Source organism: Aptenodytes patagonicus, chromosome 7, assembly GCF_965638725.1.
Source record: "Aptenodytes patagonicus chromosome 7, bAptPat1.pri.cur, whole genome shotgun sequence".
Lineage (NCBI taxonomy): Eukaryota > Metazoa > Chordata > Aves > Sphenisciformes > Spheniscidae > Aptenodytes > Aptenodytes patagonicus.
Genome location: NC_134955.1, coordinates 55,426,764 through 55,453,605, shown reverse-complemented (window position 1 = coordinate 55,453,605; position 26,842 = coordinate 55,426,764). Strand labels below are relative to the sequence as shown.

Here is a 26,842-nt window from a genome sequence, read left to right as displayed (position 1 = left end):
ATCACAGCAGTCCTTTGACTTATGGAGAGATTTTTCCTGCTGATATCTTCGATTCAGTAAAGGCAGAAGATAGGTTAATAATTATGGTTATCTGTTTATTGTGTGATTCAATGCATGTACCCAAAGGGAGGGAAGAAGTGCCTGAGTTTTAGTTTCAGATCCAAAGTAGAAAGCATAGAAATTGCATTTGTAATAATCTCTTGGGAACTAAGGGCACTTGTACGTAGCCAAGGATGGAAGATGAGGCAGAGTCTTTTCCAAAGTTGCTGTTTTAGAAGAAGTCTCTTCCAGTCAGCAGCATCCCAACGCACAGCTCGGAGCTGAGTACTGATGGTAGAAGAGCGACAGTGTTGGCTCTTTGTGTGGCTTCTGGGTTGTATCAGCTCTGTGTCCTGACCCACATACAGAGTCACTTCTGCTAGCGGTGCACGGCTAATGCGGCTCCGTGGGAGGCATGCCGTAGCTGTGGCCTCATACTTTAATAGTTCTCAGACTGCTTTTATAGAAGTGCTTTATCCTCACTTGGGCTCTCTGATCCAAATGAGAATATCGCTTGGTTTTAGACTGGAGGGTTAGGCTGTAGTGTCAAAACCAAGGATCAGTGGTGGGGCCAGACTCATGTCGCCCATTCTCACCTCTAGACTGTTATGTTTATTTGTTTGTATATTTATTGTTGTCCTTTTTGGCAATGGTTTCCCATGGTGACCGGTCACTACTGGTTTGCGAAGAAGCAGTGACAGTAGCCAAGGGTCCAGCGCCTGACCACAACTTAGTAAGATCCTGCTAAAGCAGCTTACCTCAGCAGGAGGAGAGGGTAGGGTTCAACGTACCACTGGGTGTTCGTTTGCACTTCATGGACTGTATAGTGTAGTTCCGTGCTGATGTAAAACAGTATTGAGATTGACCATCAACCATTGAATTCAGTCTGTCCTGGACCTCAGTGCAGAGAAGGTGTGCTGAGACTGCTGTCACTGATAGCAGGAGCTTGGTGGTGAGAGAAAGCTTCAGCATGTGTTTGCCACCCTGGGAAGGAGGAGAGGATCATCACTGGCAGCTGGAGGACTTTTTTTTAAACCTACAGCTACCTTCAGAATTGCAGTGTGTGCAATTAAACTCAGAGCAGCAGCTTTCTAACTGTAGGCCATACTAAAATCTTGTGTTGAGCGAGGGTTTGTTTGTCCTCAGGACTGGCTGTGAATTAATGGTCTGTTTTAGAGGCTTCAGTGGGCTAGAATTGCCTTCTTGGTGGAGAAAATGCCAGTGCTGTGCAAAGTCAGCAGGAGCACTTTCAGATGCTAAGAGTCTTCTCTGCTACTTCTTGTTGATCCAGGTGGTCTTTTCTAAGTACAAAGTCAAAGAAATTACTGTTTGCCCCTTCCTTCATCTCCCCATGCAAGTGTCATGTAATCGGCAGGAACGCTGAATCTTCCCTGTCTCCCGTTCCTGTTTGCATGGGATAGAAATGGAGGGAAGTGAGATGGAACCATACATCCCTCTGCATTTGCACTCTGAAGGCAAAGTTTTTTGTGAGCCTTAAGCATATGGGTGGGAGAGCTGCCAAGCCAAAGTTGTTCCCAAGTATCTGTAAACTAAATCTGATTCCCTAAATTCATCCAAGTAAGGAACTTTCGCTCTGGCAAAGGCTTGTAAATATTACAGTACCTGTCACTTTTGGATGCCTCTTTCTGTTTTCATAGCAGCGACTGAAAGCTTTGAAGTCTGTGATGTTTTGTTTAGCTTTGTAGAGGTTGGCCTCAAAACATCAGTCCTTCTGCTCCTTTTAGGATGTATGAAAATAGTCTTTCTTTTCGCAGAAAACTTCTTGTAGCAACAGTATTGCTAATGGCTGGAGTTCTCAGATATTCTGGGAGTGTTGAAGCATGTATTGAGATATAGAGAGTTTTGCCTCTGTTATTTCAGTGATTCAATTTTCTCTTCTGTATGAGGGAACATGCCTAAACATATACTTATAATGAAGTGAAAAGCATTAATCTAAACAATGCTTATAAAGTGGTTTCTGGATGCATAGCTATCTCAGAGTATCTAGTTAGTTTTGCTGGGGTTTTAGATTACATGTACTTTTAAGTTTCTGCACCATCTGCACAGCATAGCCTTCACCTGTTTGGATTCTCTGTGCTCGCTGGGATACATGTGGATGGTAATGACAGTCATGTTTTGCTTATTTTTGAGACAAGTTGCTGGTTGATATAAACCTGTGAGTTTGCCAGATACAGTTGCTCCCATCATTTGTGCGGGTCTCCAGTTGCTTCTTGGAGGAAGGTGTCACGCTGTTTCTCTTGAAATAAGTCTTACAAGTGAGTTTTGGCAGACCCATTCTGAATTGCAGTTCAGTACTGCGCAGCTAACTCAAATTATAACTCACTCATTTGTGACTCCAAAGTTAACCTGGCCATAGCTAAAACTCTGTGGAGGCAGTACTTTTGACTGTGTTCACTGAGGAGTTAGGTTGGATAATTGCTCTTACTTGGGTGATGTTCTTGCTTTGATTTTGTCAATGTGCGCACAGCTTTTGTCTGAAAGTCTTTGGGCCCGCTGACCTGTCCCAGAGCCGTGGCTGAAGCCGACGTTCTCTTTGCACTTGAAATTGCAACCCAGCCCTCTTGAGCAGTGGAGATTTATGCTCAAGTACTTCGAGTCCTACAGTGTTTCCCCCTTTCCTGCTGCATTCCTAGAGGAATCAAAGTTCTCCTACAGTGAACAGGACATGAATCCTGGAGCAATTCAACCTACTGAGTCACTAAGAAGGCTGGGTTTTGACTCCAGCTTTCCTGCAACTCCATATGAACAAGCACAACATCAGCAGAAACACCCTGGAGTAGACCTACTCTGTAAATTTTATCGTGGTTTCCCGTGTTTTTTCTCTTTAACCAAAGTCTGCTGAGCAGTCTTGCCAAGGTGTCTCAGTGGTGCTCTGACTGGCTTTGCCAGACCAAATGAGCACTGCTTTCATGTCAGAGAGGTCCCAATGGACAGTGGGATGTATTACATGGCTGGCACCTTGGCTGAAGTAAATCCACGCTGGAATCTGCCACCTGAGGGGCCCTACAGTAATGATGGCTTTGTGAGACTGCGCGCTCCAGCCACACTTGCTGACCATTCAGGTTTTTGTAAAATGCTTTAGAAAATTATGCTTGAAGGCATAACGTTAAGAGCTAAGATCCCAACTGCTTTTCACCTCACTGGCTAAGTCTTGTGCAGCTACATATTCCTAAGCAGGTGATCGTTTTTGCTGCCTAACTGTGAAAATATGGGCTTTATATTTCCATTTAGATTATCTGAAAATTGGGCCTTTCATCTTCTGAAATGTTTCCAGAAATGCAAATTCAGGCCTGGCTGATAATCTTTTCAGTACTTTAATATCAACTGTTAAAGTAAAGCTGACTATCAAGAAGCAGTTAGTATGAAGAGAGCTGGTAATGATGCAGCTGAGAAGCTAAAACCCTCATCTCCATTTGAGTCTTTTTTTTGTCTTGCAGATGAGAGGATCTGTTCACCACCCTTTATGGAGCTGACAAGTGCCTGTGGAGAAGATACCTTGCAGCTTATAGAGAAGAATGGACTGGCATTCCCATTCAGTATGTACATGGGCTTTTCCTTGGTGCTTCTAGTAGGTTCTGAATATTGCACATGCACCCCCCCAAGATGTAGCCAACACTGTAGGAGTGTGGGTTTCATTGCCAAAGTGTCAGGGATGTTAAAACCTTACTGAAACCAATGCTCTGAAGCAGTCTGCTTGGAATGTGGAACAAAACCCCTCCCTATCCGTTTTTACTTTGCCTTTTATTGATGTTCCTTACTTTAAACACCTCGCTACAGTAAACATGCATTCCTGGGAAATGCTAATAGTTCTAACAAAGTTAGCCTCTTGCCCTGAACTTGTGCAAGAAGTTTCTCCTGCCAGCTGCATTCATTATTTTTCTTGAGAAAATCACTGCCTTGCTGACTGACCCCTTTTTTCACCCACCCCTCCCTTTCCCTGGTCCAAGCTACAAATATAAACTTAGAGGGTAGAAGAAAGAGTGTAAAAATTACCATAGATAGCAGGGTCCAAGGGCCTACAGCCTCAAACAGCTGCTATGAACTGTTTGTGCTTTGTAGCAAGTTTCACTGGGGGGCTTGTGCTTTAATTCGTTCCTTTATTTGATTCCTTGCAGTATAAAGTGAGCAGAATTGGTTAGTCGGTGTTTGTTCCCTTGGTGCTAGCCTCATTTGTAAGGTTCAGAGGTAAAGTCATGTGGTAAAAGCATGTTTTGCCCTCCCTGCCTTCGCTCTCCCAAATGAGGCAGGTCTCCTGAAGCTAGATTTTGAAGCAGTAATTTAAAGCCCACTGAATGGCTTTGACCCCCCTTCCTCACCCATGCACGTTGTCTTCTCTATACAGGCTGGCTCATGCTCAGTAGTCAGCAGCATAGCCCATATATTCAGAAGGCCTGAATCAACCCCTCTACATGATGATGAAATTAAAAAATAACATTGAAAATCAATAGAACATGGTATTGTGGGAGTGCTTTTTCTATCTCTTCTCTCTCTCTCTTTCTCTTTTTTATTTTTTTGGTAAAAAACGCTCCTGCTCTCCGGAACATGTGTCTGTGAGACATCATATACCACCTTATGAAATTTCAAGTTACCAACTTATTTTGGACTCTAGTGCAGGTCATCTCCTTTCATAGCTGCCTGTCCTCTTGCCTGGCAATTTGACTCTTCCAACAACCCCCAAAGAAGTCTTGTCCTATCTACCCCCTCACTACTTGCAAGTTTTCATCCCCTCTGCTTAACATACAAATAACATCAGCCCTAGACATCGTGCAGGTCCCAGGGTCTTCAGCTCTTCTCTGGTTTCATAATAGCAGGAGCATGTTGTTTCTTTCCTCTTTCTGGTTTTAGGATGGAGGTGAGAACCAGGATATCCAGATAAGGAATATGAAGGAGAAAGAAGAACTGCTGGGCTCTTTTTACCGTTTTGTCCCCCTCTATGGTTGCCTGTGAAAAATAAGTTGTATCTTAGTTTGGTTTAGCCCATTTGGTTTCCTGCTATGCCCCAGAAACAGGGAGGTAGGGAAAGAAGTTGGTTTCCACTGTGTCCCAGCTCCCTTGTTTTCAGAACAGTGGTGTTTTGTGTTACCTGCAGAGTAGCTTCAGCCTCAGGCAAAATCACATACTTGTGAAGATGGCCGCTGAGTAGGCAGGATGGCAATACCAGTATTAGTACTAACTTTTAGCTGATGCTTTGCACCTTTGACCAGTCCTAATAATGACCTCTGCTTACAGGGAGGAGTTGAGAGAGTAGGGCTGGGAGCAAGCCAAGCTTTGCAGTGATTGAGGACACTGTTCAAGCAGAGACTGTCACTAGCATCTGGTACAGTCAATGCCTTGGTCTGGTGAACTCCAGTGTTTGCATGTGTGGGTGGGAACGGATTTATAAGGGGTTTGTGTGTACTGTTTCAGTGGTGCGTTGTTCTTTCTTTTTTATTTACCCAGTTTGTAAAACCAGAGTGGCCCATGGAACCAACTCTCACGAGGTGAGTTAAAAAACTTTTGCAGTGTTATCCCCCTGCTTCCAGTCCCCCATGGTGGTTTCGCTGGTGCTTTCTGATCCTGTAGTAGGCAGAATGAGGGCTATGCCCAAATGACTTCCCTTCCCCCACCTCTCCCTTGTGTTTAATTACACCATTATTTTTTTCAGATTTATCTGAAATGAAGTTAAATGTGACTTTAACCTCTTCATGTGACAGTTCTTTCTAGCAGTTTCTAGCTTCTATCATCTAGTTGCTTCCAGCAGTTTGTAGTCTCCAGTCAGCTCTGCAAGGAATCTCTTTCAGCCTCTCCTTTGGTGGGAGGTCACACAAAGTGATGTTTCCACCCCACCATGTTTCTCTTCCAACATGTATGTGGTACAGGTGAGAAATGGTTTTGTGCTGCAGATGAAGCAGAAGTATGAGTGAAGGCCAGCTGGTTCCTGTCCTTGAGGGGAGGGGAGTAGCAAATAGAGATGGTTTCTAGGCATGTTCAGTTGTAGTAACACGGCTGGAGCTGCGGGAAGAACAGGGCTGGTAGAACCATCTGCTTTCCCTCCTTCCCGTAAGGCAATTGCAGTTAAAATGGTTGTGTATTCCTGGAAGGAGTGCATTCCCTATGAGACTAGCTTCCTCTGAATTTAGGTGAGGTGAGTCCTGTTTTAATTCTTTTGCATTGTGCTTCCTGCTTACCACAGCTCAGTTTTGAGAATCCAGCCCTCACTGCTGGCTCTCATAATGCCTGGCTTCCTTTGTTAACAACGTGGTCATCGGTTTCCCAGCTGCTCCTGAAACATGCAGTATGTTGCTGCAGCATGTCTGAGAGCTGAAGGCCCTGAAGTAAAATGTAGATCTAGACGAGCAGAATGCCTACAGCTGAAATCTTGAATGATCAGCACTTCCTTTTAAAAATGCAGCTAAATTTTTCATGCAGGCCTTAGCTTGGGTCATTTTACAAGCATGACAGACAGTCCCGTTAGTTTGCCGGAGCAGCCACTGTAAATTTTTGCTGTCATTCCCGAGAACACTTGGGGACTGGGTTGTGAATTAATTTAAGACTCCAGCTTCCCTGTTGATTCTTCTGTAGAGGGTTCTTCTGCAACTGCAACCTGAAATGCATGAACCTTTCAGTGCTTGTCCAGTCAGGCTTGGACTTCGTTTCCCTGGTGAATCTTTCTTTGCTGTCCTTTCATACAGTGCAGACATACCTCAGCCTCCTGCCAGAATTCCATTTTTTGATCAAAATTTAGACTAAAATACAGTTGTAGGCTGCAGTTTATCACAGGAACTTATGACTAGAGCCTAGGAGGACCCCTGGAAAAAAGCCTAAAGTCTTGTGTGGTACTTTACATAGTTAGGAGTAGTAGTCACTTTTGGAGTTGCTGTGTTCTCAGGAGTGATCCAAAAATGTATTTATTATCAGGGAGAAATTGTCTTGTAATTGCTATTTTATGGTCAATAATGGCAAGGGAAGCGTAGAATAAATACTGTGCTTACAGTACAGTCTGTCTAAAAAATGGAGCATAGGTCTAGAAGCAAGAAATCGTTGCCTGTTTTATTAATGACTCCTTCTTTGGCTTTTGGTAAATTGCTTCATTTTCTGTAGAGATACTCCCCTTGCAGAGCTGACACTGGAACTAGAACCCAGCCTGGCCAGAAACCTGCTTTTCTTCACCAGATGAGTATTCAGAAAGTTCAAGTACTGGCTAACAGGGACAGCTGAAGGTGCAGGCTTGAATTTGGGTTTGGTGCCAGCCAAGGCTGGCAGACTCCACATTTTGCTGTGAAAACACGAGCTAGTTAAGCCAAGGTGCTGTTAGTGTTCTTGTGGTGTCCCACAGTTCCACATGGCCTCTGCACTAGAAGTCGCGTCGGCCAGCTCAGCACTTGAACCTCACTTTGCCAGCACCGTTTGTTAGACTTGAACAGAGATGATGCCTGAAGGTTGTCCTTCCTGGCTGCCAGCAGGTCGGAATATAACTGATCTTTGGTAAAGCTGCCTTGAGACATCACTGAGACCTGTAACCTGAAGAAATGTGTCCAGAATGACTTCTTCTAAATGTTGAGCAGACAGGAATGAAAAGGTGGAGAATAACTGTGTTTTTTGAGACTGAATTCCTTAAGGACATTGTCAGTAAAAATTCTTGGTGCCAAATGTTTTGTTCTGCCTTCAAAAGAGCTCTGCATTTATAATGAGGAAGGCTATTTGGAAATTATCATATAAAGTATTGTTCCCATGTTACTGCCAGACACAGCAGGTCTGCGCTAGATGACAAAGAGCTTGTGCACCCTGCAAGCGAATTCTTGGAGCTGTATTCATGCATGCTAAAAACCATGAGACATCGCAGTGAACCAGCATAACACAACACCATGGGAGTTATATGGGTTGTGTGCTAGTCCATGGGGCTGTTGGCACAGAGCTTTGCAGAAGAGAGGTTTCACATGGTTTCCAGTAGCCTGGGTCATTTCTGAGCGAAGAAGATAAACTCTCTGGGTTTCCACACTTCTAAAATGGGATGCTAAGTACCTGCTCATCTTATGAAAGAGTGGTTTGTGGGGATTAATTAACTAATATTTGCAGAGAGCACTTGAAGGATAGGAACAGCATAGTTTTTGCCATGTATGATGTTGTAGGTATTATAAAGCCAACAGTCTACACAGGAGGAGGAAGAGAGCAGTGTTTCTTGCCACCAGTGAGAGACAAATGAGGTATGATGTTGTTGTTGCTGTGAGTCATCTTGATGGACGATTCTGCTGGTTAGAGTAGGTTTCTTGCACAGGTTATTACCACTCTCAAATTCAGTCTGTGCTGTCGGATAGATAGCAGCTGGTATAATAGAGACAGAGTAAGAATATCAGCTGCAAGTAGGTATTGAATGCACGCATTGACTTGAATTCAGAAAATGTTAATCTACTGAGTCATTGTGCATGCGTGCAGACAATTATGTGATCTAATGTGATCTACCAGATAAGGAGGAATAAGGACAAAAATGTGCTCAGACTTTTAACTATGATTATATAATCACTACATCATTTACCATGGTTAATGTTTTTGAACAACAAAACCTATTATATTTACTATTTTTATTACAAGAACAAACTAAGATGTTAGCAGGAATTCAGTCTGAAAGTACAGTGTACATCAAATGAGCAGCTGATCATACATAATATATGAGAGAGAGCACAAAGTGGTAAAGTTTCTTTGTAAAATCCTTCCAGTGACCCTGACTTCACTAAGATACAGCTAATCTCAGAAAGCACAAAAACTGGCAGGAAGCATATGGAGAGAGAGAGCAAGCAGTATAACTCATCTGCACCATGTTGAGGCAGGAAGCTCCAATTTTATTCTGTATATCACTGTGGAGTCACTGTGGGACCCACAGGAATTCTCTTAGCATCTCTGGACTGTCTTACATCCTGAGTAAAACACTAGGCCCAAGGAAGCCAGTGAGAAAATATTAACAAGCATAAGAAAAAACTTGTGTTTCAGAGTTTAGGAACTTTTCTGGCAAGTGTTATGCATCCTGCACTGACTGAGATAGGTGGCAGGCTCAAGACATGGATGGTTAGCTGTTGTCTTCAAGGCTCTTCAGAGGGGGAAGGTGCTCTAACCAAAGCATCCCTACCTGTGGGAGGGAGTTTTGCCCAGAGGAAAGGAAGATAAAATGTATGTCAGGTTCTCTGGCCTTGAACAGTCCTTACTCGTATTGACCTGACTATCAACATGCCCTTCTGCCACCGTGGATAACAAGGCCCAGCATCACTGGAGTAATGAAGAGAGGTCAATATTCGGATAACTCGAGTATAGCTTTTTCAGGGCTTTTAGGATGGAGAGCAAACCTAAGTTTATCCTTACTGCTGTGTAGGGGCACACTGGTATAAAGTAATTTCATCAGCATGTGCCAGAATGGTGCTTGCTGCCAGTTCTGCGTAGGAGCCATGGCAGCAGCCATACTCCAGCAACAAAGCTGCAAAATGGGGCACTGCAGTTATGATAATTATATATGCATGTAAGCATGGTAATGGAGGGATTGGTGGAAAGAGCAGTGTAGCATGTGCTGAAGATATGCTGGCTTGTCAAAGTACTTCTATGCACCTACCAGCATCGCTTCTGTGCTCTTTGAGGCAGCTGTTGTTCATCATTCAGGGCCTATAAATGCCTTCCTTTTTGGCATATTTGTTCCGGTCCCTTCAAGAGGACTATCCATTTGGAGTAATGGGGTGAAACCAAGCCAAGAAAATCATTAGGCCAGTATTTGCTAGCAGTAAGAACTACTAGAGTCTGAAAGAAGTTTTCTGATGATATGGGTGAAACCCTGGTGCTTAGGCCATTGCAACTGGACTGAACCAAACCGTGGGAAATAGAGCTGTGGAGAAGAACTCGTATAGTTAGTACCTAGAGCTGTTCCTCTTGTTGTTCCCGTGATACATGTTTGTATTCAATACAAACTTTGTTGTCTCTGTTGGTCAAATGTTTTACCCTTTTGTTGTACCTGCAGTTGCAGTAGCTTCCCAACTAAAAGCAGCAAATGAAATTGCAAAGAGCTGAGAAGAAAATGTTGACTGAAAATGAAAGCTGCACTGCCAGTGTTTGGAGAGTTGTGTGTCAGTGAAATGAAACGTAATGAAATAGGACTAGCTGCTGAGAAGGAATTCATACGTGGTCAATATATATCCACCAGTAGATGATCCCCCTCACTGCTAGCCAGGTGGTGCGAAAGCGTGAAATTATTGAAAGACCTGTGTACAACTCTGTGTGTGTGTTTCCAGATGGCGATCATCTTCAACCAGGAGGGCCTGAAAGCTGTCCGCCCCCCTTGCGTCATTCAGAGCTTCATCAATCACAATGCTGTGCTGTATAAAGTCTTCGTGGTCGGGGAATCCTACACGGTGGTGAAAAGACCATCTTTAAAGAACTTCTCTGCGGGAATCTCAGGTACGTTGTGCCGATTTAAAAGGAAATGTCAGTTCCCGGAGCCTTGGCAGCAAACAGCTCAAAAGAAAAATATCTTTGAAAAGGCTGCTGAAGTGAAGGCAGCTGGTTCTTACATACCATGTTTCCTCTTCTGTATTATTTCAATAGGAAGGGAGATAACTCATCTGCTCTGAAATGCATACGAATGACATTCGTATAGTAAATATTTATGCAATGGTAACCTGAGTCTTACCTGTTAGAAACAGTGTTTTATATCATACGGAAAGGGGGAGAGGGAGAGAAATTCTCTAATTTCACAGTAAATTCATGTGTCATTTGTTCCGGAGTCTGTTTATAAATGTACTTTGGAGAGAATTTCCTGGATTCCATCGTTTCAGAACTTCGTCTCCCTATTTTTACCTTGATTAAAGATTGCTTGTGTTCTCCCCTAAACGAGCCTCTCTGTTCATGTGAGGCCTAGTGGTGTAAACCTTGGTGGGAAGTGTCCTTTGGTTTGTAGATACCAGCTGTGTTGGGGGGAAGGAGGAATGGATTTGTCAGTGAGGACAGTGACCCCCCTGTATGTCACTAGAAAGCAGCACTTCAAGGGTTTTCATTAAAGATTACTAAAATTTCCTTTATGAAAAAAAAGCTGGTTTCCCGAGAACTGCATTCTGTGGGCCTTCAGAAGCAAGAAGGAATTAGCAGGGCATGGATGGGAGCACGATCTGCCTGCAACTGGACAAATCCAGGAGGTGGGGATGGGAGGGGAAAAGGTATCAAACTGAAGGAGATGAATGAACAAGTGCCAGTTTCTTGTCACTTTTTTTAGTGGTTTCTGCTGATCTTAGTGTGTCCATGTGTGCTCACCATTGCATTCTGCACACAAATATGTATTTTGTTAGTATATGTCTGGTAGGATCCCGGTAAATGTCCTTGTCTGTAGGTATGTATGCCTGCTTTATGTCCTGATCAAATTAAGTAGGCCAGAATCTGTGTTCATATAAACTATTAGGACGGGTGGTCTGTACTTTTGCTGGAAGAGAATGTTTTAAGGCATCTTTCTAAAAATGCTTTAGCTAATGTCTCATCCGTGAGTGTAAGACTTGAAAGTTGTCTGGAAGCCCACATAAAAATAAGTTTTGTGGGCAGATTAGGATAAGTGTCTGGCTTTCTTACCCTCACCAGGAGATTTTAAGGGGGCCATGCTACAGGCACCTGACTAGGCAGATCCGATGATTAAGCAGATCTGGTGGCTGTGAGGCACTCCAGGAGCTGATGGTCTGAAAGTACAGGGCCTTTCTAAATGGCAGGAAAGGCAAGAAGAGTATATGGTAGTGTCAGATTGCAGAGTGGATTTGGGTTTGCTTTTCACAGCTCCCCCATCTTTATTGTATGTGGCCCTGTGGCTGCTCCTAAATGTCCACTCAGAGAGACCAGCATAGCAGAAATACTCTATTACTGGTGCCACCTGTGTGCTAAGACTTTGGTCTGGGTGTTCCCATGCGGGTTGTCTGTACGATGCCATCGGTCTGCTGTGGTGGTTGTCTGTACGATGCCATCAGTGTGCTTGTGGTGGATTTCTCCCCGCCAGTAAAACCTCCAGCACAGAGGGAGAGGGGCGGGAGGTGCTGGTACAATCCTCCCTATGGTTTCCACTCTGGTACGTTAGTGGCTTCTGTCACCTCAGGGTGTCTCCTGCATTCCTGTGGTGCCTCCAAAGGGAGGGCAGGCCCTGACCATGAAATTTACTGCTTTCCTCCATGGTGACAGCACCCTCCCCAGGTTCACAGGGATCTCAGTGTACTCTGGGTGCTGTTGATCTACTGCCTGCAGTGAATGCAGCTTCTCCCTTCTATCACATGCCTTCCCATTGGAACTGTCACTTTGAGTATAGCAAATTAGTAGAAATTAACTTCATTATCTTACTGAACTTAGTTAATTGGCTCTGGTGAAGGAAGGGAAACTGGTTTCTATTAACCCCGTGCAGTTCTATGAATTTGTGGTCCAAGGTCCGAAAACCATGGGTGACCTGGCCATGCCCTGCCTGTGCAGGCAGCTAAGTGCCAGGCAGGAGAGGCCCTGTGAGTGGGGTGGGTGGCAGGGGACTGCCCAGTAGTGATGAAGACTTAAATTGCTGGGGCTGCAGTGCCATCTACTGTTCCTTGTACTAATCCTTTGGAGATTAAAATCTGGTATAAAGTTGTTTACAACCTTCTTTTAATTCCAGACAGAGAATCAATATTTTTCAACAGCCACAACGTTTCAAAGCCAGAATCCTCATCTGTTTTAACAGCAGTAAGTACACTTCGTCTTTTTTCCTCTAGCACGGCTGGAAAACTATCTAGTCCTTTCTTATCAAAGCATTAGTAACTAGTGACTCTCCTTCACAAGTTGTCTGCTTCTGTGTTGCAGGCTGAGGTCTGTTTGGTACAACGAACCAGCATGACTGTGTGTCCCTCTGGTTTTCCTTACCGAGATCCGGTGAGGAAACACTGATGCAGCAGGCCTGTGCTGCTTGCCAGTCCTAAACTCCCCAGAGCTAATCTAGGCAAAGGGAAGAAGGAGGTTCTGAATGCAAATACCTGGCCTTTTCCTGTCCAGAGAGCTTAATAAGCATAAATCATCCTTCTAGGACTCAGTTCTGTGAGGAAGGACAAACGGTGAAAATTCAAGCAGAGAAATTGCGTTGGGCAGGGCCACAGAGGGCCAGTACCTGTCTGCGGTGCAAGCACGCCTGAGCTGTGACCACGGGACCGTTTCTGGGTGTCTTCCAAGTCCAGCAGTGCCAGCACGCTGCACAGTTTCATGCTTGCGTTACCAGTCCTTTTAATAAGCTTTGCATGTATGAATCCTAACAAGTTCTCGGGCACTCGACTGTTGAGAAAGTCACTTTACAGGACTGGGTCCTTTCAATCTCTGAGTCTCCAGATTCCTTTCTGTTTCACAAACTCTATTGGGGAGTAGTTTCTTAGTTGGCAATGATTAAATTTTGTGTGCAACACTGATGGGCATGCTAAAAATTAAAACTGTAATTATGCTAGTCATAAATCCCTTCATAGCTAAATTTACTTTCAAACTTAGAGAGAGTATATGCTCCTGTGGTTTACCTGCCATCTCTCTCATACACGTACATGTTCCGTACATGCTTCTGTAGGCATAACAGCATACTTCTGCTGCATGACCTGTTGTTTAAAAACTGAGAAAAATTGCATCTTCCAGTCATAAATAAGCGGAGTTATTCAACCTAATAAATGTTTGTAGAATAACCTACACATGAAAACCCACATAAAAGATATCCCCTTTGAATTAGCCTGTGCCCTGAAGATGCCAGCTGAGTTGTGTTGTATGGCTCATGTTGTATGAAACTAACAGCAGGAGTCTGTCTTATCAGTCCTTTAACATAGGCCTTAATCTGCATTGAAATAGCAGAATGATAGCCAGAATATTTGCAGCACAGGGTTTAACACGCCAGCTGTATTTGCTTTTTTAAGGTGTAGATCTCGTACTTAAAATAGTGAGTCTGATTCTCCATTCATTCCTATACTGCTATGTCTCTTGAGGAGCTGCACCAGTATGAAGAGGAAGAACTAGGTGCTTTAGAGCAGATGAACTTCCAATATATGTAGGATTCTGAATTATGAAAGCAGTTTCTCTTTGGTGTCTTTCTCTGTTTCATGCCACCGGTTCTCTGCAATTAGATTTGGTGGATATGCACCTGGAAACCTCTGAAAATTAATCTTTCCACTAAAAAGACTGTTTCAGAGTCCCTTAGTAATGTGTCTTTTTCCACTATAGCTGGATAAAATCGAAGGAGTATTTGAGCGGCCAAACGACGACGTCATCCGGGAAATCTCTAAGGCGCTGCGGCAAGCTCTGGGAGTTTCCCTCTTTGGAATTGATGTCATCATTAACAATCAGACTGGGCAGCATGCGGTCATTGATATAAATGCATTCCCAGGTGAGAAAGGCCTTTCCACTCATGCTCTGTGGAAACCGTGCAGTGCCTGCTTAGTGCGAATTTTTACTGCTGGTGTCTCACATCATTGCTTCCCAGGTAGGGGACAGGAGAGCAGCAGCCAAACTGTTCTGAGATCAGATACTGTTTAATTTGGGAAGGGCAGAACCCTAATCTAGATATGGAATGTGCTACTGAAATACTAGCTCTTAGGAGATATGGTCAAATTTTAGTGGCCAGCTGTAACATGGCTGTCATGCCCTTCCCTGCAAAGGGATGCCCAGGAACTGAAGCATGGGACTGTGTGCTGGGACCTGGCATTTCTGGGCCTGTCCCTCATTCCGAAGATGAAAAGAAGAAGAAGAAGAATAAATTCTGTTTTTGGAAAGCCTTTTAAGATTTCTTTTTTCCCAGACTCTGTGCCACTAAAAGTGTTGAGGGGGTGGAAGCAGCAAACTGTTCCCTTGAAAATCTCTTCCTGTGCAAATTGATTCCCCATGAAAAGACATTTTGTGCACAAAAGCAACAACACCAGGAATCTGAAGAAGATGATAAAATTGTAGGTGCACAGAAGTTGCTGTAAAGGGTTAAATATCCTTGCAGGTTCTCATAAGTGGATCCTGGAGTAAAATAATAGACTAGAGCATGTGAAAACATGTAAATTTGTCTTCCACTTTTTTTAGCGCAATGTTTCCAATGTCTTGGAAACAACTAAACAAGCTCCTTGACCACTGGAATTGTTAAAAGGAGTTCTAAGCGTGTATAATGGGAGGCAATAATGGTCTGTCGCTTGTGCTAAATTCAGTAGCCTAGCACAGAAAAAGAATACATCGTCTCATTTGATGCTGTTTTGCATGGGGTTTTTCTCTTTGAGAACCTCCTCGCATTACCTGAATAGTGATGTTTGTTTCCGGAGACATACACAGGCTGTTACAGTTTGTTTAACCTGTCATTGAAGACTTTGAGTTTCAATATGGCTGAGGTACCTTTAAGTCTAGAGATCTTGCCCTGAGCCCCCAGTCTTCTTAATCTTTTGGTCCAGGTCCTCCATCCCACTACTGCCCTGTAGTGCCTTGCCTGTGTCTCCACAGTGACTGGCTTCCTTTTAAAACTCCAGCCCTGCTATTCTCAGGTCACTCTGCAGCTTGGTTCTACCATATGGTGTTGATGCAATTTGCAGACCTATGAAAACAGTCTTCTGCCAAGAGCAGTGAAACAACCTAAACTGGGTGTCAGATGGAGCCAAATGAGTTTTATGAATGGGATTATATTTCAGACAGTGGGTCTTGAAGTCGGTGATGCAGGACATTCTTTTGGAATCCTGCATCCTGCATTTTAGTTTGGTGTTTTGGGGTTTTTGTTTTTTCAAGTATTGTTTTGGTACTTTGCACAGACTGAAATTCCCCTTTTCTTGAAATGTTGAAAAGTCCAGATTGGAGAACACCTAGTGGCAAATTTAAGTATTTAAAGAGGAGTAATGTCTTCTTGTTGTGGCAGAAGTTTGCAGAACTGCCTTAAGCCTTGTGCTCTGCTGTACTTCTACCCTAAGGCAATAGTTTTTGATATTCAGCCCAAGTCCTGTGTTTCAATCTGCACAGTAATTGGTCTTTGAAGAGACATTGAGTTAACAGAGTGTTATAGTCCTTGCAAGAGGCTTGAGAGCACGGGGAAGCTTCTTGTGCACAGGTCTACATTGTGTCTCACACAGGATTTTTTTGGTGGTGAACATGTGGGTAGTGAAGGTAGCTACTGGCTTTATCACCATGGGATAGGTTGATGACCAGTTGGAGAAGGTCTAGAGGATAGCAGCAGGGACCAGACATATGGAAGAGAGAAGGCTGGGGGTAGACAAAACTGCCTTCAAATTTGTAAAAGGTAGCAGAACTGAGAGAGACGAGCTGCTCTCAAGGGCTGCTGAGGTCGGAGAAGAAGCAAAGGGGTAAAATACAACAGAAGAATAGTTAAATCTCAGCACAGAATACTCTCTTGCCCAAAAGCATGTTCAACCCAGGCAGCTGCTTTTCCCTCCAAGGGCAAATATGGTTAAAGGCTGAGTAGCTTCAAGGGCTGGCTTCATTGATGGAGCCGGCACCTTGCTAATGAGAAGGTCAAATTCAGCCCTACTCAAAAGAGTCACTGATGGGCTGCATCAGCAGTGGGACCTCACGGTTCCTGGCTTAGTGCAGTCCCACGAAGGGGCTTTCCCTTGCTGCTCTTCCTCAAGTCATCCTGTCCTACAAGGGTTGCAGTAGAGCCAAGCTGGAGCCAAGTTAGACGCTTCAGGGACCTGCTACATTATCTCTGCACCACTGCTTTGGGGAAGGGAGAGGAAGAGGTGCCCTTTAGGGAGCATTCACAGCCTCTTTCATGGAGCTCAAGCTACAGCTTTGGGCCAGGCCTGACCAAAGCCTTGTCCAACTGCCCAGAGGCTTGGCTTCCTTGTGTGCAGTCTTTTGTGTTTACCAGGCTTGAAGCTCATTTGAACCTGCCACTCCATGTATGTCATCTTGAGATTAGTTTAACGTCAGAATTGAGAGCAGATGTACCTGTAGGAGGATGTCGTCTGTTATCTGCTCCATTAGCACCAGCAACACTCCGAAAAGATTTTAAAGATAAATGTCTATTGTGTCTTCTGTTCTTTGGGAAACCACTGGGACTATATTTAGCTGTGGTTACCAACAGAGATATTTAACTGTAGGCACAGTCACGTAGCATGTGGGTTTTATGTTTGTGTGACCTCAGGTAACTGGGAGAAAAGGTTCCTCATAGCCTGCTGTTGGGTGGCCCTGGCTGAGCTCACCCAGCCCGAGCAGCAGCTTGTGTGCACGTTTTGCAGCCTGTCACCAGTACAAGTGAACTGCTGGTTCTGTGTGCATTTATGTGGCAGCTGGAAGCATCAGATCTGGACGTCCACCGTGTGTAAATAAGCTGCCGCAAATGCAGGACATGGGCTGTCCATTTCTCTCTGCCCAAGGGAAGATGCAGAAAAGCAGGGAGTGTGCCAGATCAGGGAGAATCTCCTAAAAATCAGGCAGGTAGCATCTCTAATGCTAGCTTAAAAATGCTTGCAGGCATTTCTTGATTCCACAAAGCTCAGGGGCCAGGTACATGTTTTCAGATGCATTGCTGGGTGGACATCTTTCCTATCCGTGCTCAGCCAGAGGACTCTGGAGACTGTTTTCAACATAGCAAAATTCAGGCCTCTTGTAGACAGGCATTTCCAAAATGGTTTCAGTGGGTAGTGCTAGGATAGTACCTGCTGGAGCACGATTCATGCAACTTGTGCTTTGAGGCGTGCGAAACTTGTATTCTCCCACTGATTCCTTGTGTGACATGAACCCCAAATTCATTGTCAGTAGTTTCTGAAGGTGTAATTTAGTCTGCCCTTCTTGATTTTGTTATCATCACAGCACAGTGATGTCCCACAATTGCCTTTTTTGAGAGGCCTGCAGCAGCAGCCAGTGAACAGAGCGAGGCAGTATCCACAGAGTTTGCAGCCTTCCCCAGGCATCCTGTGGCTCAAGAGTTGAGACACCCTGGTTCTCCTCCTCCCTTCTTTGTATTTCTTTTTTGGAAGTGTGTGAAGTTTCTTCTGAGTGACCAGGCAGAATTACTTCGGCCTTTCCACCCAATGTGCAGAGGGCTTGCACAGAGGAAGCCTGCCTGATATGTACAGCTTCCTTACACTGTAACATCTGCTGATTTCAGGACTAAATAACTGGCCATCTTATTTCCATTAAATATTTAAAGCAACTTCTTTGTGAGTTTGCCAGGTGCCCTCAAACAAGGCTGGTTTGTTTTCAGTGAGCAGACACGAAACACTCTAGGGTACTGCAGATCTCCTCTCTGAATATTAAAGCTGTTACTATGGAGATGGCTTATTCCCGGGGTGTCTGAAGCACTCTGAGTAGATTTGAAGGCTAATCCCATGGCTTTTACATAAGCAAGAAAACGTAACAAGCACCTCTGTCAAAGAGGTGGAGATCTTGTTCTGGCTCCCATGACCAGCCCTAAGAGTCCTAGTTGCCCCCTGCCAACCAATGGATTATCGTGTGGAGCACTGGGAAACTTGACATTTTGAAATGGCCGATTTGTTTGGTGAATCTCTTTAAAGGCCTTTGAGAAAGAAAAACTGGGAGCTCTTGTCTCACATTGCTAGTGTTTTGTGTGACCTGTTAAGTATCTAGAATTGTGACCAAGTGCAATAAAATCCAAAGCAATGTAGCAGCCTAAATAAGAGTTAATTGGTTAACGTATGGGTTATAAATACACCATAAAATCACCACATTTATCTTAAGGTGAAATTATCCTCTTACCTTATGTTTTTCAGGAAGTTGGGTCTTTATTGCCTAAGGAAGTTATCTTTACAGGAGAATGGAGATTAAAATAGAATTATTTATGGATCTGAGGGACTCTTCTGCCCTGTGATCACACCACTAAAAGTGTTTTAAAATGTGCATTTACTTTGTGGTCTCTGGTTCAGCTCATGTGCTGCTGTGTGAATGTGTGCTATTCACATGGGACTTTTAAACTGTTATTTATTGCTTCAGTCTCCTGTATTAATACCAGGTCACCTTCAGAATACTTTTATAGACATTTAAAAACAGTCAGCCTAGCCCATTAAATACACTGAATGTCATATGTCACCTCTAAATACTAAATCAAATTGATAACAATTTTAGGTTATGCAGTAGCAGTTAAGATCCATTTCAAGACATTGTACCAATATGTTGCATGTCTGGTTCAATTTTAAAACGAATGCAATGACAAAACTGTGCCTGTATCAAAGTGTTTAAAATAGAGCCAGAAGCTCTGTACGCCTACTGCCACCCTTTGTGTCACCAAAAATGTCATGTCTCCTGGTATTTGAGCAACTGTTTTAACCAGGAAACTTGTTGTTAAACTCTGCATTGTAAATTGTCTGGAACCGCTTAACAGAACATGCAGAAAGGTGGTTTCAGTACTGAAGTAAAAGATTCATGTTTCTACCAAATACCGTATCATTGATACATGTTTACTGTCCCTCGAGTGGTTTTTTTAGACATTGCTCATAGTGGGGAACATGTTTTAAGTGCCAAGTTGGGGTAGAGTAGACGAGCATCACATTGCTTCTTACATGGTGGGAAACTGCCTTTTCTGTAGGGTATAAAGCCAGCCCCGCTGTCCTCTGAGGTTTCCCTGAGGGTATTGCTGGGCAAATTCTAGAGAGGGTCCAGACCCTCAAGGAGACTGCAGTAGGGCTACTTTCCATAGTAAACCTGGAAGCAGGATGGAAAAGATCAATGTTATACCACGGAGTTTGTAACTTATGGAAAAACCTGGACTTGGCAACAAATGATAGAATATACCTAAAATTATATATACACATATATACTTGGGAGGAAAAAGAAACAGATAATCTGAAAGTTGACAGTTTTTCTCACTGAACAAAAGTATTTTTGTAGCAAGGGTCTCTGTTCCTCTCTATGCTAACCTGCTCGTGCAGTCACTCAAAATGATGTCATGGAAAAGAAGCCTTTTCATTATCACTTGGAGGGCAAGGACAGCCCAAGAAATAAACTGGTAGAAGCCTTTCAAAGAACTTACGGAAATTACTTAATTGCCTTTTTTTCTCCCCTTCATTTTTCGTCTTTTCAGGTTATGAGGGTGTTTCCGAATTTTTCACAGATCTCCTGAACCACATAGCTGCTGTCCTGCAGGGTCAGGCACCTGAGGTGACCCAGTTAAACCGGAGCAAGCTCCTGGCAGAGCAGACCAGCGGGATCATGGACGAGCGGATATGCTGCGCTAGCACAGGCTGTCTCAGCGTCATGGGAAAAGACTCCTCCTGGATTGTGGAAAGCGAGACCAACAGCTCAGTAAAACTGCAACACCAGAGACTAGGCTGCAACTCGGCAGTGTCCCCCAGCTTCCAGCAGCACTGCGTCGCTACGTTGGCAACAAAAGCTTCTTCTCAATAACTTGCCAATGCCATGGACTGAGAAAAAGCCACAGGGATACAAATTGTGGTCCCAGAACCAGATCAGGCTGTAACAATACAATTATGAAAAATGAAAAAAAACCAACACAAAACACAACACAAAAAAGCAAAATAAAAAACCCTTTCATTTGATTTAACCTGATTTGCTGATGAAATGGACTGACAGGGGGAGGGCGAGAAAGTGATTCAGATCCATTTCGTCAGATTCCAGTTGCAAATCTGTAGTGAGTTTACACACACGTGGGTTTTAACACTAGTCCTTTCATTGTGGGAGGGTTGCTCTGTCATTTCTATTGTTTTTGTAATCACTGGTGACCAGCATTTTAAAATCGGACCTCATGGTATCAAGAAGATAATAATGTTGAAATGGAGTATATGAATGTAACAGTGCTAGAGATTTTTGCCTAAAATATTCCCTGTTCCCTTTTTCCGGGTAGGCCATTGCAAAAGAAAGCTAAGACAACTTCAGTATCGCTAAACCAAATCTCTTGAAACATTGACCAGTCAAGACGTTGGCAGGTAGCTTGCTGTGAGCTGCGGCACTTTGAGTGGGACAGAGGAGAGTGGTTGTTCAGGGTGCAGAACCGAGGTGACCACCCCGGTTCCAGCTTTGCAGTTCTTCCCCCGGGCCTCATTGCTTCAGTCAAAAGCAGCTTCTAACCACGCTTGCAGCAGCGACACGTTTGATCCAGACAGGGTGCCGATAGCTAGGTTGCGTGATTTAGTAGATTAAATGTCATCCTTTCAATCGTCTGCTAGTGGTGAAATCCTAGAATAGTTAATGGAAGTAGCTCATCTCTTAGCAGAGAATTTAATTCTCCCTCCATTGCACTTGTGAGGACTCTGGGACAGCTCCGCAAAAAGGCTGGCAATCAGAGCCGCGCATTTTCCTTGGAGCAGTACACCTGATCTGTGGATCCTGAGGGGTAACACAGTTGCTACCTTCCACAGATCCATGCTGCTGTGCGTTTTTTTTTTCTTTTGCTAGTTAAATATAAGCAGAATTGTGTACCTTTGTACGAGGTAAAAGTACACAACAGCTCTAGCTTAGAGACCACATTATTTTGTTGCAGGCTGCCAGATGAGGCTGTGTGGTAATTTACAATAGTGCTTTATACTATTTGTAAACTATAGCACAGCCAATTTGTATTTCTTGAGATACACAGTAAACCTAGCGTTCACTCTCTATTGCATCTTCTAGCACGGCAGCATCTTCTGCTGAGAATTCCTGCAACTTTTGCCAATTCTGAACACTAAACTGGAAATACCCAAGTCTGTCAGTGCTGAGAATGGAGGCACTATTTTGGTAGACAGAGTGGCCTTCCCTTCCCCATATAAGCCCTAAAATATGTTTAAGAGGGGTGGCGTTAAGAAAATTTCCTTAGTTAAGCTCCTAGCTTGCAGATAAGGGAATTTCTGTCTTTCTATAGCAGGTATTCGTAAAGCATCCATCACTGCAGCATTTAATACCAGTTTGGTTAGTATCATGTGTTAGGTATCTACTCAAAAGGAAAGGATCTAGACCTTAAAGCCCAGGTAGACCATGGAGAGAGGAGTAAACTGTGTAAAAGATGTCACCGCCCTACCTGATGGTACCAGTCCTGGAGGGGAAAAAGTTTTGAAGAGCCTTGTGTAGCAATTCTTTTGTGTAAACAATGGTTTTTCCTTAGGAGAGATTGGGTTTGTTCCCAAAATGCCATTCTTGGGAATTTCCTGTAGCCAGGATCAGATTTTCGAGGATGATTTACACAAGAGAAGATTATTCCACCTCTAGAGGGATTACTAACTTTAAGATAGTTCTGTAGGGACTGGAAGGACCTTACGAGTGTGGTATCTGTCAGTTCCAGGGCGCACATAAATGCAGCCAACTTCCTCGAGCATTGCAGATCAGTTCTGAGCTGGGCACGCTTCACAACCCTTGTATGCTTTCAGGCTGCTGGATCCCACGTTGTCTGCAGCTCGCAGGTCTCGGGTGGTCGTGGTGTGAGTGAGTCAGATGTACATAGGTAAGGGTTTATAAAAGTATTCATGATAGACCAAACCTTTCGTAAAGCCATGACTGAAATAAAATTGACATCTACAGTTTGGGGTTTCTTTTTGCTTGTTTAAAATAAAAAGTGTTTTTATGTTACATGTGTAACAAAAGATACCCTCAGGAAGGAACTTGCCAGTGCATATTTTTGTATGGTACTTTCTTGTAACCAACTGGTGGAGTGTTTGTAGACTTGCCTTTTGCTCCCTTTATTACAATGGCTTGGGTTTTTTTTGGTTTTTGGTTTTTTTATTGGGTGGTGGGGAAGAAGCAATGATGTCAAAACTGGGTTAGTAACTCAAGACCTTTCAAACTAAGTATGTTTACATGAATCTGAGTGTTGGATCTAATGGAAATGTCTGTATGCTGTTTCCTAGTTAGAACATCAAATAAGAATTTTATTTTCCTGGCTGCCTTCTGAATTTTGGTTGGCCTATTTTGCACTGCTTTATTTCTCCAAAATAAACTACTGAAATATAATTGTGCATTTTAAACTTGTTTACAAATGATTGTTAGAAGTTTATTTTGTAATTCTCTGAAGGCTTGCAGAAATACTATATTTAAATACTACTTCAGACCTTGGCAGTAACTAGAAAACAAGTTTAGGTCATTGGTGTGATCGGTGACATTTTTCCCATAGTCTGTAATTTATTTTTTATTTATCAAATGTATCGGTATCACTTTAATTTACTAGGTGCAGATACGCAGGTACCTGTTGTGATGTGGCATTACAATAGAGTTTTCACATAAATTACCATGCAATTGCTGTACTACTATATTTCCTTGCAGAAATTATTGTTATGGCTCGTGTACTAGAATGTTGCTAAATCACAGGGGCAAATTGGGAGACCAACTTTTAAAAGCCAAAACTGTACATCACCAAGTATCCAGACATACAGTTACGTTATTGCAAAACATTCAAGCATGTCTATGTTATTAAGCCTGTGCTAAAGTGCTTTTCTGAATTACTGCCTCATCTGGTAAGTTCAGGATAGTTTTGATTTAATATAAGCTTCACAGTAAGTTAGTTAATATTCTGTAGTCTTTTTTTGTAAAGGTAGAGGAGTCTAGTAATATTAGGCCATACCAGAATGCCCTTGCTCTTAAAATTGCAGACAATCTGAGGGAGATTTTCATAACGTCTGTTTGAATTCTTATTCATTATTATTGCGGGTTAGAAAAGGTTCTGCTGTGTTTTCGGAGGCATAGCTATTATTGCTGTGTTGATGGGAGCAATTATATTAAAATTACATGGTCACCAGTTAGCTGCTTAGGGATCTATTTCTGTTCTGCTTCACTGTTAGAAATCCACAAGAACACCATTAGCTTGGCTGGAATTTCTCCAGGTTTTGTGTCAGCGTGATGGAGGAGATGGGACTCTGGTTTCCACTGTAATTAGGTAGTCGGCATCAGTAGGTGAAGATTTTTCCCTGTTGAAGAGAACTTGAGTGGTGTTATTACTGCCTGCGATGTAAAGCCATCACCATCCTTCCCGCCCCCAGGTGACTTTGCCGCATTATGCTTGGGTTTGTAGTGACTGTACCAGAACATCCTGATCGTTACGTGAAAACCAACTGCAGAAAAGCAGCCTAACTATGAGCATCGGTGCTGACACTTGTGGTTTCTGTAACGCAGAACTACCACTGGGCCGATGCTGTTTTGCCCTTGGTTAACCACATGTCTGGCTATTCAACCTTTGTGCTGTAGGAGCTGATTGACCGGGCTGGTCGGTAGATAGGATGCACTATTTTTATTAATACTATTCAGATGGTTAGAATGATAAAGCAGTTTAAAGATCTCCATCCTCAACGTGGGAATGTTTGTGCAGGGGAGGTCTGCAGCAGGTTGCTCGGATGGGAAACCACCAGTTTAATTTGTTTTCATTACAGATGAGTACAAATTAAGAACTCAACCTTGAGGCTTCATGAGGTAATGAGGATTGCTCAAGATAAAGCCTCAAGTTCTCCAGATGAACTGTGGGCTGTATCCAGCCAGGGAACAACCAGGTGGAGTAGTGGGTAGATAACAGAGGCAGGATACGGTTCCAAAGACAACAGAATAAGTGGGGCCAGAGGTGTTTGAATTGGCTGGCAAAAAAAGAGTGAAACAAAGGAAAAATGCTTCTGTTGTTGCTGCTTCTTTCCAATAAAAAAATAGCCAGTTCTTAGACTAACACTGGTTTCCCAAAGTCTTTGCGTGGCAGCAGTGACAAGTGAGTCAGGCTTTTTCACACTAGCGTGCAGCCTTGCCTTCCACAGCTGTGCAGAAAATCTTGGATTTTTTTTTTTTAGGGAATAGTCTGTTTTGAGTTTGTAGCAGTCTCCCCATGTGCACACTTGCAGGAGTTCACTTGCATTACCCTGCTAATTTTCTTTTCCTCTCTCCTTTTTAGTAAGAGATGTATTGATTTCTGTATTCAGTATACAATTACTTTATGGTGTTGCAACTGTGTGTTTTGTAATTAGGAGCATGTGAAAATGCTTTGTGTAGATTAAAATATTTCCTTTAATATAATCTCCTCTCGCTTTCATAGGTAAATGGACACACCGTTGCAGATCACATTGCTGATTTTGTTTGTAATATTGCTTTAATATCTATTTCAGAGGAATGTAACCTCCGGAAAAGTACTTTCCACATCTTCACTACCTTTCCTTTCCCTGATCACTCTGTGTGGATCCAGGCCATCAACACTTGAGCTTTTGACCAGATGGGTTTCAGATCCTCCATGGATTCTGTCATGTTTACGTGGCCAGAAAAATTATTAAAGATGGTTGAAGTTTGAGAGGATCCAGGTGTAAATGGAGATATTGGAGTGATTCCTCAGCAACACAAGCACAGTAGCATCTGTAGCAGGCAAAGGGAATCGTTCTCACTGTGTGCGTGCAGGTGGCTGTTGGGGTTTGGTCCACCTCTGCTGCTGGGGCAGTTTTCCTGTGGAAATAAAAAAATCCACTGTAAGAAAACGTCCTGTATCTGCGATGCAGAAGGAGGGCGAGGAGAGGTAAGGCTTGGGAGTAAAATCCTGGCCAGTGGACATTGTGATACCAGTGGTCCAGAATTTCACTGTGTTTTTTAATAGCAATCTGGGGAGATGTTTTCTTTCTCTCCACCTTTCTTACCCTGAATCCACCAGGGCTGACGCTAGCAGATGCCTGTGGGCCACATGAGCTCATTAGCAGGTGACCTTGCCCAGCGTGCCATGAGTTTGCAGAGGCCTCCCGATGTGTTGGGAAGTTTTTGTTGATGGCCTGGAAATCTCTTAAAACTCCAGAAATAGCTGAAACAGCAAATGGAGTTCATTAAAATCAGGTCTTCCTCTTCCAGCCTTTTTAAGGAAACCCACATTTTACTTCCTCCTTCGTTCTTTACACAGTAGTTTTTAGATATAAATTATTTTAACATTTTTTTGTGTGAAAAGTCATATATACATATATAAAGTTATTAAAAGGTTGAGTATATGTTGAGTATAAAATAGTGACTTCTTTGTTTCAGATGTTAGCAGCCCCTAAAAATGAGTTGCTTATCCTCTTGTAAAGTCAGTGCTGTAAAAAAAATATTAAAAATAAAAGATGTATTAGATGTATCTTTTATTATTTATTTCTGATTCAGTATTTGATACAGCTTGTGTATACCCTTGTGAGAACCACATACTAAAATGCAGTCGTTCTTAAAATGGAGTGACAATTCCTTGGGATCCCAACAATTGTGAGAAAACTGGCCCTCTGGGTGTGAATAGTGTTGTATATTCTCCTTCACTCTCCAGCATTGCTCCCCGCCTAAGCATGGCTGAATCTTGGGGACCATTTTGTGTGTGTGCCAGGTTTCACAAGTTCATCGATATCTGTGTTCAAATCCAGCTGTACAGTGTTAACAAGTGTGTCTTGTGATTTGCTTCAGCCCGGTTCACTATGATTTCTGAAACATAATTCCCATTTTGTACTTAAATTTGTATAGAACTATATAAACCCATAAAAGATCATGGCTTACTGTAAAAACCAAAAATACTTGCTATTTGGTGTCTTCAATTGCATGACTGATCAGATCTGACAATGAAGATGGTGCTTTCATCTAACAGCATTGATTTCAATGGTAATATATTCATTTTCTTTTCATTTGCCAAGTACCTGTCTTGGACAATGTTTTGGTTTCAACAGTAAAGCAATATGCAGTAGGTATTGTGGCATTATCTCTGTAGTTGTTTTGAAGACAGAATTGTCCCTTTCCAACACGTAATGAAAATAAATGCCTTATAACAAGTTCTACTTTGCTTTCTCTTTATGAGCGAATAGGGCAGTGAGGTGAGCAGCTCATTGGGGAAGCCCGTTTCCATGAGAATTTGGTTTTCACATTCTTCCCCAGTGCAGTTGTGCGCAGTACTTTGGACCTTCTTGTACCAGCAAGATTTGGTTTGATTGCTCTTCTA

The 26,842-nt window shown here is 43.1% G+C and overlaps 1 protein-coding gene across 1 annotated transcript in view; it reads left to right on the top strand.

Moving 5' to 3' along the window:
- The window catches only part of ITPK1 (inositol-tetrakisphosphate 1-kinase), a 161,669-nt gene extending 134,994 nt beyond the window's left edge, over nucleotides 1–26,675 (top strand). The window contains exons 6-11 of the mRNA XM_076345329.1: nucleotides 3,498–3,596; nucleotides 5,500–5,540; nucleotides 10,305–10,470; nucleotides 12,680–12,747; nucleotides 14,248–14,410; nucleotides 20,045–26,675. Of these exons, the coding sequence (XP_076201444.1) occupies nucleotides 3,498–3,596; nucleotides 5,500–5,540; nucleotides 10,305–10,470; nucleotides 12,680–12,747; nucleotides 14,248–14,410; nucleotides 20,045–20,367 (860 nt within the window). The 3' untranslated portion in view covers nucleotides 20,368–26,675. The remainder of the gene's footprint in view (nucleotides 1–3,497; nucleotides 3,597–5,499; nucleotides 5,541–10,304; nucleotides 10,471–12,679; nucleotides 12,748–14,247; nucleotides 14,411–20,044) is intronic.
- The last annotated feature ends 167 nt before the right edge of the window (nucleotides 26,676–26,842 follow it).